Source organism: Microtus ochrogaster, linkage group LG3 (genome assembly GCF_000317375.1).
Source record: "Microtus ochrogaster isolate Prairie Vole_2 linkage group LG3, MicOch1.0, whole genome shotgun sequence".
NCBI lineage: Eukaryota > Metazoa > Chordata > Mammalia > Rodentia > Cricetidae > Microtus > Microtus ochrogaster.
This window is the reverse complement of record NC_022029.1, coordinates 41999603-42012838: the sequence shown is the minus strand read 5'-3', so window position 1 is coordinate 42012838 and position 13236 is coordinate 41999603. Positions and strand designations below refer to the sequence as shown.

The 13236-nt window shown below is 49.5% G+C and overlaps 1 protein-coding gene across 1 annotated transcript in view; it reads right to left on the bottom strand.

The window, feature by feature from the left end:
- Window positions 1-8103: 8103 nt before the first annotated feature.
- Window positions 8104-13236, bottom strand: part of Inmt (indolethylamine N-methyltransferase) — a 5927-nt gene continuing 794 nt past the window's right edge. The window contains exons 2-3 of the mRNA XM_005360807.1: window positions 12326-12533; window positions 8104-8721 (exon numbers count right to left, since the gene is read on the bottom strand). Coding sequence (XP_005360864.1) covers window positions 8298-8721; window positions 12326-12533 — 632 coding nt within the window. The 3' untranslated portion in view covers window positions 8104-8297. The remainder of the gene's footprint in view (window positions 8722-12325; window positions 12534-13236) is intronic.

Genomic DNA, 13236 nt, shown 5'->3' with positions numbered 1-13236 from the left:
CTGTGGAGTCTGTGGAAAGCTCTGGCTGGGCTCTAGTGCGGACAGGTCAGAGGGCTGGTGGGGACCAGCATCAGGAGAAGAAGGAGGGGGAGTCTGAGCTGAGGGACAGCTAAGAGAGCAGGATCCTCAGGTGGACGATGCGTGAAGTTCCTGCCCTGGGAAGACAGGCGAGAGAGGTTCTCCAGGGGCACGAGTGTGTGACCCATGTCCTCTGTGTCCAGGGCAGAGAGGCCACCAAGGTGGATCCCAGGGTTTGTACATCTCCATTAGCAGAAGGACAGATGGACATGAACCCTGGCTCTGCCTCGTGGAAATCAGCATGGAACCTCGAGTCTGCATTTCTTGAGATGAACCGAGGAGAGCTCCCCTGGGGCTGGGGTTTCTATGAGACAGACTTCTTCCTGGAAGTGTGTGGCCCAGCACAGGGCTGTTGGTAGAGCAGGTGGCTTCATTCCTGGAGCAGTCAGAGCCATTCTGTGGCAAGTTCTCCATGCTGCAAACACACGGGACAATTTTCAGAACAGTAACACCATGCTGCTGGTTGACTCCTACTGCTGAGCTCTGACAGACCGGGAGTGAAGCCATCTTGCCCTTCCAAGGGCACTTGGAAGCTACTTGGCGGCCAGACACAGATAGGATGAAAACCCAGGCTACCTTTTTTGATGATGTGGCCCAAGACAGGCTTGACATTTTCTGAGATGCAATTTGTGCACCCACAAAATGAGGGTGTGCTGGCTAATTTTGGTCGTCAGTTTTACTACACCCGGAATCAGCTAGAACCCAGGCCACTGGGTAGGACTGTGAAGTGTTTACTGTATTGGATCATTTGAGGAGGGAAGACCCATCTGAAATCTGGCCCTCACCTTCTTGTGGCAGTCCACATAAAGAAGATGGAAGAAGGGAGCATTTGCTTTTTTATTTATTTTATTTTTGCCGGCTTACCCTTATTGTTACTGTAACATTTATCTAGCCTCCTGCTGAGGGATTCCTTTACTGGTATTAGAACCTTCATCTTTGGAATTCCAATGTAGACTGGACTAGTTGAGGTATCCATCTTCATGAGTAGTAACAACTACTAAGTTCTTAGCTTTCCGTTGGGAAGATGGTTCATCATGGCTAGACAAGTCAGACCACAGTCTGTAATCTACTCTCATAAATCTGTGGTGGTGCTTACCTTTAAATCCAAATCTGACTATAAGGCAAAAGCAGGTGGATCTCTGAGTTCAAGGACAGCCTGGTCTATAGAGAAAATTCCAGAACACCCAAGGTTACATAGAGAAACCCTTGAAAAACCAAAATAAATAAATGAACCATCATATCTAAATATATACATACATATGGTAGTTTGAAAGAGACTGGCCCTCATAGGTTCATATATTTGAATACTTAGTCGTCAGGAAGTAGAACGGATTAGGGGGTGTGTCCTTGTTGAAGTAGCTGTGGCCTTGGTTAGTGCATCTGAGGGTGGGTGGACTCTGAGGTTTCAGAAGCCCAGGCCAGGCCTAATGTTTCTCTCTCTGCCTGCTGCCTTTGGATCAGGATGTAATGTTCTCAGCTACTGTTCCAGTGCCCAGTGTACAGCCACGCTCCCTGCCATGATGGTCATGGACTACCCTCTGAAACTGTAAGCAAGCCCCCAATGAAATGCTTTCTTTTGTAAGTGTTGCTTTGGTCATGGCGTCTCTTCACTGCAGTAGAACAGTGACAAAGACACACACACACACACACACACACACACACACACACACATATTCATTCTCTTGGTTCTTTGCCTCCAGAGAACCCCGACTAACACAGGGAGTTATTTCAAGTGCTCTGCAATTATTTACTGCAGGCCTGGCGATCCTGTATTTGGCTCTGGGAGCACAACCTCCCACAATGATGGAGGCCATGCACAGACCTTCCAAGCAGCTACTCCCTGCCCCATGCTTGTTTTCTGAAGTGCATGGCTTTGGGGAGAGGTGGTGAGCCCACAAGCAGACCTCATGGCTTCTCTTTTGCAAACCTGTCCCTTGAAACAGGAGAGCTATCAAAATGAGAATTCAGTAGGTTGTCTGTAGGAAAGTAGTGCAACTGGACATAATAGTATTAAGTGAAATACACCAGTCTCAGAAAGACAAAATATCATATGGTTTTGCTCAGATGCTGTGCTGGTTAGTTTTTCTTAACTTGATACAAACTAGAGTTCCTCAAAAAGGGAACCTCATTTGAGGAATTGCCTCCATCAGATTGGCCTGTGAGTGTATCGGGGGAGCATTGTTTTGATTGTTGATTGATATGGGGGGCAGCCCACTATGGGCAGTACCATGTCTAGGTAGGTTGACCTGGCCTGTATAAGGAAGGTAGCTGAATATGAGCCAGCTTTCCTCCTCTGCTCAGTTCTTGCCTCTGCTCCTGCTTGAGCCCCCGTTCAGAGTTTCCTCAGTGACTGACTCTATCAGGATGTACAAGCCAAATGAAGCCCCAATGGACCATTACCTTTGTCCAGGATATTTATCATACCCACAGAATCCTAACTAAAACATATTTGGTGTCTAGATTCTCTACAGAACATAAAGTTATGTATGGAGGTAGAAATGAAACTGCTTAGGAGATCAAGGGACCGAATGAGAAGGGGGGGGGGGGCGAATGGGGATTATGCTCAGTATATAATATGCTTGTGTGAAAATGCCTTACATAACACAGCACAATGTATAGTGCTGTGAAAGAAAACACAGAGATTCAGAGTCACATAAAGAAGCAGAGACCCAACTCCAAAAGAAGCCAGAAAAAAAAAAAAAACCAAAATGAAGCCAACAGGAAGCCTAGGAGGCAACAGAGCTTAAAGGGGGAGCGTTGTGCTTCCTCCTGTAGTTGGTTTCTGATGGAGCCCAGATTCTTTTTTTTTTTTTGGATACCTGCATATTTTCTTTCCTTGGTAGAGCTTGGAAAATTAAGACTAAGTGATTAAATTAAGGCTGGGCAGGAAGGCCCAAGTCCTCTTTTAAAGGAATAAGCTTCAGTCCCAGCCCAACCCCAAGAACTAAAGGGGTGCTGTGAGCATGAATCAGCATCCCAAGGCCCTTAGAACACCACAGATGCTTGTCCCCAGCCAGTCCCTCCTGTAACTTAGCTTGCCTCTGTGCCAAAGTCCTGTATTTTAGGCCTTCCCTTTTTTGCATTATTGCCATTCCTGATCCATGCCCCAGATGCCTGCAGCTGTTTCCCACCCAGAGTCTTGAAATGAAAGTCAAGACACACTCTCGGGCAGAGAAGAGCAGCTTGAGCCAAGAGCCTGGAATAGGAGAAGAAAACTGTGTAACGTCTTTACCACATATCCGAGGCTGGTGTGTAGACCCCGCTTCAGACTTCGCAGCCGAGGAAGTCAGGTTCTAGGGCCCAGGCCTCCTGGTTGCTGGTCAGCCCTTCACTATGCCTGTGCTGGACTCGTTTTTCCTGCACGCTCCTGGCACAGCGGAGTATAGGGCTCCGTCCATAATTTCTTCTTCTCAAAGACATTTGGATTGCCAGCACACCTACCCTTCCCTCTGTGGGTCTGTGCGGGGTTTATTTCGTGGCCTGGGAGTCGAATGGCTGGGCTCTCTAACATGCTCCGGAAGTAGTTTCTCTGCCCTTGTTGCTTGACTCACCTGTGGTTTTGAAGGAAAGCCATGCCTCCTGACATCTAAACACACACAGGGGTTCATTGTAGGGGTGAGGCTGAACACTGCTGTGCCAGCCGCAGAATCTGCCGCTCAAGCCTCTCTCTGCTCCCAGAGTTTTTACAGACCAAAAGGCACAGCCTTCTGACACACCAGGATGTCAGTTCCCAGCCTAACAATGGCAGGGAGAATAGAGTTCTTCCTTCCTTACCGGAGGGGCTTGCTCTGTTGGCGGCACTTGCAGCCAATGCGGTCTCAGCAGGATGATCGTGGCCACCCTCGCCACCACAAGTGTTTCCAAGTGGTGCTTACCCTAGGGGGTTCCCACAAGTCCTGGGCATTGCACATACCTTTTATCTGCCTACACAGGCTCAGACCCCAGTGGCCTAAAACTGTCTCTTCCTCCCGTTAGGGTGTCCCTGCAGAAAGACGTCTCACCTTCCTTGGCTTCTGGCTCTGGCCTACTCACCCTCTAAGAGACATGAGGGTCCCACTCAGCAGGAAATCTCCGCTTCATCCAACTCTGATTCTCTAGTGCCTTGGCACTGTGCCTAGTCTCAGACGACAGTCTTGGAAGCTAGAGGTCACAGTGCACAGCAGTCCTGACCACCCCTCCTGCCTTTGACCATAGTCCTCTGACAGGGCCACCAGCCCCTTTCCAGACTTTTGACACATCGCTTAGCTGATGGCACTTGATTCCAGCTCCTACTGGCCACTAGGGTCCTCCTAGACTCTTGCAGTGGGCGGGTCCCTTTTCCTCTTTCCATGGGCAGCCCGTCACTACATCATTACACCCCTCTTGCCAACACAGGGACCCTGGACTTTCAAGCCCAGAAAGGCCCAGAAGTGATCTTTGGACCAGTGCCCACTGAGTAGCGGACTGCAGGGGCCCTCATCTTCATTCAGGTAGGAAGTAGCTCGTCTTCTGATTGCATACCTCATTCTAATATATGTGTGTTGGGGGTTCTCTTTCAGACAAAGCCTTCCCCAGCCTTCCTCGGCCACCTTGCCACTGAAGGTTTCATTTGACACTGTCCTTCCTTGCACCGAGCCCTCACCAACCTACCCAGAAATGATTCTTAGCTTAGGGCCTTATGGCCCTTAAAAAAACTCAATTCTTGTTGTGGTCACAGAGTAGTTGCTGATGAGAAAGCTGCCAGCAAGTGATTTCCTTTACAGTCACCTAAGAAAGGATTCTGGGTGCATCTTTCCCCCTGCCCTTTGGTCAAATTCTGCAGTGGCACACAGGATCTGAGCCCCTGGGAGCCCGCACTCCCCTGCTAAGTTAGAGCTTGGTCCCTCTGTGCTGGTTAGTGTTTATCAACTTGTCAAAAGCTTGAAAAGAAGGAACCTCAATTGAGAAAACATCCCCATCAGATTGACCTATAGGTAAACCTATGGAGCACTTTCTTGACTAATGATTGATGTGCGGGGAGGGGGACTCCACCCACTATCCGTGGTACCACCCCTGGGCAGGTGGGGGACTCCACCCACTATCCGTGGTACCACCCCTGGGCAGGTGGTCATAAGTGGTACAAGAAAGCAGGCCGAGTAAGCCATGGGAGCAAGCCAGTGAGCCACATTCCTCCACGGCCTCTGCTTCAGTCCTGGCTTCCAGGTTCCTGCTTTGAGTTCCTGCACTGACTTCCCTTCAGGATGAACTATAAACTGAAAGCTGAAATAAACCCTTTCCTCCCCAAGTTGCTTTTGGTCATGGTGCCTTATAGCAACAATAGAAAGCAAGCTAAGACCCCTGAAGGCAGAGAGTTCAGCACCTCACCTGGAGCTGCCCAGTATCACTGGGAAGGGGCTACCCCACCCTCTTCCTCATTCCTGCTGTTGCTAGAAGATTCTGAAAGCAGATTTCTTGCTGATCTGTTCTCCAAAGGTTGTATCTGGACAACTCAGTGAGTCATGGGCATCTGCATTTTTTTAAAACTTACCAGGATGCTCAATGCTAGCAAACCTGTTCACTGGACTCTCAGGCCCTGCTGCCTGAATTGCACTTAGTGATTCTGGGATGCATCCTCTTCCCTTGTTTCCAGCAAACTGGGCGGAGAAGAGGACCCCACGCTGTATTTTACACACTGTATGCACACGCCAGGAGGCCTGTGGCTACTGGAAGGCTGCCAATGACAAGTGTAGACACCGAGATGGGGCTCAAAACCTCCTGCTTGGCACTGTCCACCTTAAGATACTCCATCCACCAGCCACTCTGTGCTCCCAACCTTGTTGGGCTTGCCCAAACACGTGACTCAGCTTGGTCTCCCACCAGCTTCCTCTCCTACCACCTCCAGGCACAGTGGAGCTGTAGAATATAGGACCACATAGACAGGGAACCCTGGTTTTCAGAGACCTTGCCTGCAGAGGACTTCTGGCAGGTGTTTTGTTTTGTTTTTGTTTTTGTCTTTTGTTGTTGTTGTTGTTGTTGTTGTTTTCCTGAGAGGGCAGGAAAACAACAACAACAAAACAAAACAGGATGTCAAAAAGTTGTTTGAGCAAACAAACACCTCTCCTAGGAGCGCGTGAGCTCTCCTGATGATCTGCCCTGCACTGCCCTCTCATGGCCAGATGGAATCATTGCGCCCTCACATTGCTGTAGCTCTGAAGCAGAGCCAGGGATGAAACTCGGTTTGTCCTTGACATCAGTGTGAGGACTCCCTGGGTTCTGCCCTCTAACCTAAGGTTCCAGGTCACTCCACAAACACAACAGAAACATTGAGGAAAGCTCACCTGTTTTAACAGCAGTGCGGCTGCCCTTCCCCAGGCTGTGGTTGTTGGCCTGGCCTTTCTCATCACTTGCCCTTTCTGTTTAGTGCTCAGAAGGGGAGAATGGGTAAGAGAGAGGAAGGAAAAGCCCTGTGTAGTAAGGTCATTCGGTCAAAGGTTATCCTGGCTAGGTTTTTGTTTTTGTTTGTTTTGTTGTTGTTTGTCACAAGCTTGACACAAGCTACACTCGTTTGAAAAGAGGGAACCTTAATTGAGAAAAATGCCTTTATCAGAGTGGCAAGCCTTTAGAGCATTTCTGCCCACTGTGGGTGGGGCCACGCCTGTGACGGTGGTACAGGATGGTATAAAAAAACAGGCTGAGAAAGCCAGTAAACAGTGTCCCTCCACAGCTTCTGCTCCTTTCCTGCCTCCAGGTGTCCGCCCTACTTAGGCAGAAATTGGTACTAGGAGTGGAGGCATTGTGACAAACCTGAACGTGTGTTTTAGGAAGGATCATGGTCTCATTTGAACTTTGGGCTGGAAGGCCATTGGGTTCTCTGAGCTCTGCGGTCTGTTCTCTAGGATCTCGGAAGCTAAGCCTGTGGAGAGCATTGCAGATGACAAAGGCCTGGCTTGTGAAGTCCAGAGGGGAGCGAAGATCTAGCGTTGCTTGTATGTGATGTTTTGAATTCAGATATGTGGTTCCAGTCAGCCAGAAGAGGTGGCTGTGGTTAACACCAGATCAGAATGACTAAGGTGAGAACTTTGCTTTGCTGGTCCAATCGATACTGCTTAGCTGGAGCGCTGGAACCTTCTCCCTCAGAGCCAGCATTTCAGGCAAGGCAAGAATAACACTGCATTGGCTTTGGGAAGCTGCTTTGCTGGGTTGATTGGGCTTGGCACCATGGGAGCTGGCATACTGTGGAGGGGCCCTGCTCCTTTCACAGAATGACCAGGGCCTTCATGTGTGCCAGAGTAAGGAAGAAAGGTCATCACTTCCCTTTGTAGAGGGCAACTGGTCCCAATCCTGGGAGCAGCTCCAATAGCCCTAGTGAGTAGGGAGGCCGTTGAGAACTTACTACCTAGAGAACGTTCCTCAAAGACCTGGATATGTCTCTAGGTCTTCCCAGAAATCATGGCTTGGGTTCTTGGTTGTGTGGATGGATCAACCCGACTCAGCTCCATGAAGCTCCATGTCTCCAGGATCAGGCCTCTGTGAGGCTCTGCTGTGTGACTCATCAAACCATCAGATGTAGAGAGTGCCTGCCTCACCCTATATGTAGTCACCCAAGTCTGGAAGGTGCCTTCTGGCTATGAAACCTGGGGTCCTAGTCTTCCATTTCTCTCATAAAAGGGCCAGAGTGCCCAGAAGTGATCCACACTCCAACCAGCACACTGCGTACATGACATCTCTTTCCTGAACCTGGGTACGGTGGCCAGACTTCTGTGGTTGGCACCCGCACGTCTGTTGAAGCCACTTGCAGAGTTTTTAGTACCTCTGGACACGATGAGGGAACGTTGGTAAGCATGGCCAGCTCCCTCAGTAGACAATGCCACCTGCAGGCCCCACACTGGCCCCAGCTCCAGGTGCTTCAGTGGAATGGGCTTGGTGCTGCTCATACCTCCTGCTCTCACTCCAATGTCTGCATCTATGTTCACAGCATCTGTTAGCAGATACATAGTTGGCAACCAAATTCTTGTCTGTTGTTGGGAAAGGCTATCCCAAGGCAGAATCCAGAGACATCACTTTATTTCAATGAGCTTTATTTAGGGTAAGAAAAGAACCAAAGGGGATGGCTGTTGGGACGTAGAGAGAGAGAGCCTTGGGTTTTTCCTTGTGACCTTATAATCAGATAGAAGCAGCATGACCAGTGTTAGAAGCCGTGGAGAAAGACTATAAATGCTGGCTATGACTTCCCCAGGGAAGGCTCTTCTCTGCCAGGGTCCTCAGGCACTGGGGCCCTTGCGGGCGACTATAAAACAGAGGCCGTCGCAGAAGGCCTGGGAGTATCTGAGGGGGACACAGTTGCATTTCTGCACCTGACAACCTGCATCTTGAAGAGCCTTCTCTACCGTCTCCTTCTCCAGGTAGACCCCAGAGAACTTCTTGGGGCCCACCATATAGTGCTGGAAACACAGAGTAACCATGGTAACCAGGTGGCCCCCTGGCTTCAGCAGGTCAGCCAGTCTGCGCAGGGCTGCCCGGTAGGTTTCCACATCAAGACAAGCACACTCCATAGCCAGAAAGGTCAGCACGCAGTCAGCCAGCGGCACTTGAGCTGACCCCAGTGGGGGTGTCTTGGTCACATCGCACTTCAGGACACGAGTGACTGTCTTTCGGAGCTTGGCCTCCTTCTCCTGCCACCTGCTTCTGTGAGAAGATCAGGGAGGTGCTGTGGTGACTACGATTGATAACATGACTGCAGCGAACCAATACAATAAACGATACAAACTCATAATTATGAAAAACAGCTACTGTGATTGTTGCGATTTTCTCCGGCCCCACAACCATGCATCTAGTTAATGTGCCTGGCGACATGCCATACAGATGGAAACTGAGGCACTGCGCTGCTCATAGCCATCAGGGATGGTGGATTTGGTATTTGGGTTCACCCTCCTCTTCCTCTCTCTTTCTTCTTTATGCTCTTTCAATCTTTTTGGTGTATTTCGTTATTATCATCTTGTTTACACTTATGAGTGTGTAAAAATGTGCATGCCAATCTTCGTGCGTGTGTGTGTGTGTGTGTGTGTGTGTGTGTGTGTGTGTGTGTGTGTGTAGGCCAGAGTACTACCTCAGGTGTCATTCCTCAGGGGCTGTCTATTTTTTCTTCTTTTAATTGCACAGACTATCTCACTGGGCAAGTAGGCCAGGCTGGCTGCCCAACAAGTCCCCTGGATCTCCTATTTCATCTTGCTTAGTGCTGGGATCATAAGCACAAGCCACCACATCCCACTTTAAAACAAAGCAAACAACCCCAAAAAACACAAAACATGGGTTCTGGGACTTGAACTCAGATCTTCATGCTTGCAAGGTAAGCCCTGTATGACCCAGCTGTCTCCCCATCCTCTTTATTATTCAAAAAACCCTTGCTCTATTTTGGAGACAAGGTCTCTCTGTGAACTTCAGAACTCGCCTAGAACACACTCTGTAGCTCAAACTGACTTCGCACTCATGAGTCTCCTGAGAGCTGGGGCTCAGGGGTGTGCTACTTCGTATGACATTTTTTTTTAATCATCTTGTGGCCAGTTCTGTTGAATCGTTTGCAGGTAGAATGCCGTGTAGCTGCTGCCACTGTTTGTTAACCTTCCTTTCCACCTCACACTGAGTTCCTGGGCTTCAGATGGATATGGTGCTGGCATCCTAACACTTGGGAGGCTGAGGCAGGAGGATCATGAATGAGTTCAAGGTCAACCTGGGCTAGACATAAGATTGTCTAAAAAAAAAAAACCAAAACAATCACCCACTCCTGGATCCTTGCACTCATTAAACAGCATGAAGCAGTGACTGCCAGGTGCGGCCTCTGGTTAGGACCCATCTGGTGTGGGTCTCTGGGTTTGCCAGCGTGGGATAGCTATACACATGGAATCCTGCAGCACTCCTCCCTCGATACATGGCTTTTAGCATGATGGATTTAGGCTCACCCACCTTAGGGCTCCCTGCTTTCGAAACCGTGTTCTTTCCTTAGCTTCTTGCGGGAGGGGACACACGATCATGGTGTTTACTTTCTTGTCTCCCTTGGCAGCCTCCTGCTGACTTCTGTCTGTCATCATCTTCCTCTCTTCTGGCCATCCAGTGATCTCCTCCCCGAGAGGTCCTAGCCCAGCCTTGCAGTAACCCTGTAGTTCCTGGTCAGGGTTCTTCCCCAGCGTCTCCATAGCCGTGTCACATCATCATCAGCTCCAGCTGTGCCTGCTGTCTAAATGTCATTGTCCTCTACTTCCTTCCTGCATCTGTGGCCATGAACCTTGGGGTCACCCTTGGCTCCTCACTTCCCTTTACCAAACCCACAGAGCTGTTACAGACTCCAGCATCCTCCAAGCCCCTCCATGAAATTCTCGAGTTACTAGGGGTGGCCCTGCCAGCTGCTGCTCTGACTGGGTTGGCACTCCTCAGTTTGGTACACAGACTAGTTCTTTCAAAGATGTAGATCTTGAACTAGCAAGATGGCTCAGTTAATAAAGGAGATTACTGCCAAATAACATAATCCCTAGGACCTCCATGTTGAAAAGAGAGAACCAACTCTCACAGGTTGTCTTCTGACCTCCACACATCCACTGTGGAATGCATGCCCCATTCGTGCACCTGTGTGCATGTGCATGCACACACACACATGCACACACACGTATATGTACGCTATGCACTGTACACACATACATGCACACATTTACATACATACATACACACTAACAAACATACGCTCTCACACAAATAGACGTACACACTTTCACATACACATATTCATGCTGCATCCAAACACATGCAAACACAAATACACATCCACACAACATACACATGCACGCACGCACACACGCACGCACGCACACACAACATGCACAGACTGTGTCATTATGTTACTCTTCTCACAGTCTCGAGGGTGCGAGTGTGTGACATAGGTGGCCCTCCCTGATGCCTGACCTGTCCTCTTCATACATGGGTCTTTAGCCTTTGCTTGCTGCTCATGTCACTTTTGTGGCCTTCCTGAGACATGGCCTTTGTTCCCTCACCTCGACTACAGGAGCCCTAGGTCCTGGGAGAGGTCACCGTTAGCCCAGAACATTGTTCTCCTGTCCCCACGGAAGCCTCTCCTCTCACCTCCAGCTACCTGTCTCAGTTTATCATGATGGTGGCTTTCTCTTCATGTAATAGGACCTCCCTGAGGCTCCCTCCTCCTGCCTGTGCGTGCTCTTGACTTAGTGAGAGCGAGAGACACACAGATGGGCTTAACTCCAAGGCCCCTGTAATTAGCGTTTCTCTAGCTAGGACCAATGTAGGCTGTCCTGGACTGTCATGGTCAGTCTCTCTGTTCCAAAATCAGAGCAGAAATACTGACCTGTTTTTCCCCTGCTCTAAAGAGGGCTAGAGGACCCTCTCCAAGCCAGGGCCCCAGTTTCTCCAGCTGTAGAATAATCAGAATCACTGACCCTTGCAGTTCTAGTTGGGGATTATACTGTCTATGAACAAAAGTGGACACAGGACCTGCAGAAGGCCACTGCTATTGGTCTCTGGGACTTTGTCACAGTGCTGAGGGACACAAGTGTGGGGTGTACCTCACATCATGTCTTTCCATGATAAGTTTGTCTCCCAACATCAGAGGAGATGCTGAACCAGTCTCCAGGGCAAAGTGGGAATGGTGTGAGCTGGGGCAGTGTTCAGGACTTCCTGGAGGAGGTGACACAGAAGCTGATGTCACAGCTAGTCTGAACAGGTCCAGAGAAAGGGAGAGCAGGGACAGACAGTTTGGGGCAGCACTGGGACTGGAGGTTGGACTGACCTGGGGAAGGCTTAGAAGTTCATGAGGTGCAGGCAGCTCAGGAGGAAAGTGAGGTGGGTAGTGGGTTCCTTTGCTGTCCTGGGCACCACAGGGGCTTTGAGTAGATGACATGATGTGGGATTTCCCTCTGTGTGCTGTGATTATCATTTATGAATAAAGAAACTGCTTTGGGCTTATGGCAGGGCAGAACTTAGGTAGGCAGGGAAAACTAAACTGAATGCTGGGAGAAAGAAAGGTGGAGTGAGAGAGAAGCTATGAAGCCCCGCTGGAACCAGACGGAACTTTAGCCGGTAAACCACAGCCATGTGGCCATACACAGATTAATAGAAATAGGTTAAATTAATATGTAAGAGTTAGCCAATAAGAAGGTAGAGCTAATTGGCCAAGCAGTAATTTAATACAGTGATTATTTCGGGTCTGAGCAGCAGGGAACCAAGTGGCTTGCTACTACAATGAAGTGGGTGGAAGACATGGGGAATTTACCTGTCTCCCTCCAGCTCACACACATGCTTCACTATGGAGGACCAATCATAGGCCCCCGGCTCCTTCTTCAGCCATTTCTGCAACTCCTGCAGATTCTGTGGAGTGTAATCAGCGACGATGATCTCCCGGAAGACCTCGCATGCTGAAAGCAGCTGGTAGATGGTGGGGCCAGTGCCAATGTCGATCAGGACATCTCCCCTTATACCTCCTGTGGAGACAGCAGGAGCATCTTGACTCCACATCCTGCTAAGAGTGTGGAGGATGCCAAGCCTCATTAGGGTGTGCCAGGTGAGAAGGCCAGTAGCCTCTTGCCTCTGGGCTGCGGGTTGATAGGATTGGGGAATAATGCTGGGGGTGGGGTACAGCTGACATTCTCAAAACCCTCCCTGTTGGCCTCAGGATACTAGTGGAAGCCTGGGAAGCATGCCTGACCTTCTGGAGAAATTTAGGGTTGATGGCTAATCAGTCGACACTGGCTTATCTCTAAGAACAGAGGGTTTAGAGGACCACGGATATTGACAGAGTGACAGGGTCCGGGATGAAGGTTGAGAAGGAAGCCAGTCAGCTCTTAGCTCTTCAGCTATGTATGAGAAAGCAAGAACAGCACTAGGGTATGGCCTCTCAGCCCTGCTCCCTCCGTTTTATAGTCTCCTTTTACATCTATTCTGCCCCTGCCAAGAACCAGTGCCTGAACTCTGCCCCAGTTTTCTCCAGGAACACTGAAACTCCCCTTCCTCTGTATTCTTAGGGATAACCATTGCTGCCCCTTCTTTGGCACTGAATGTCTGGTTAAGAAAGCTTTTTGGAGGGGTGGTTGGAGCTAAGTAGTCTCAGGGTCACACAGAACACACTGTTCCCACTAATGTTGAGCAATCTGAACTATTATGCTTTATTCTTGCCAGTTCTCTTGG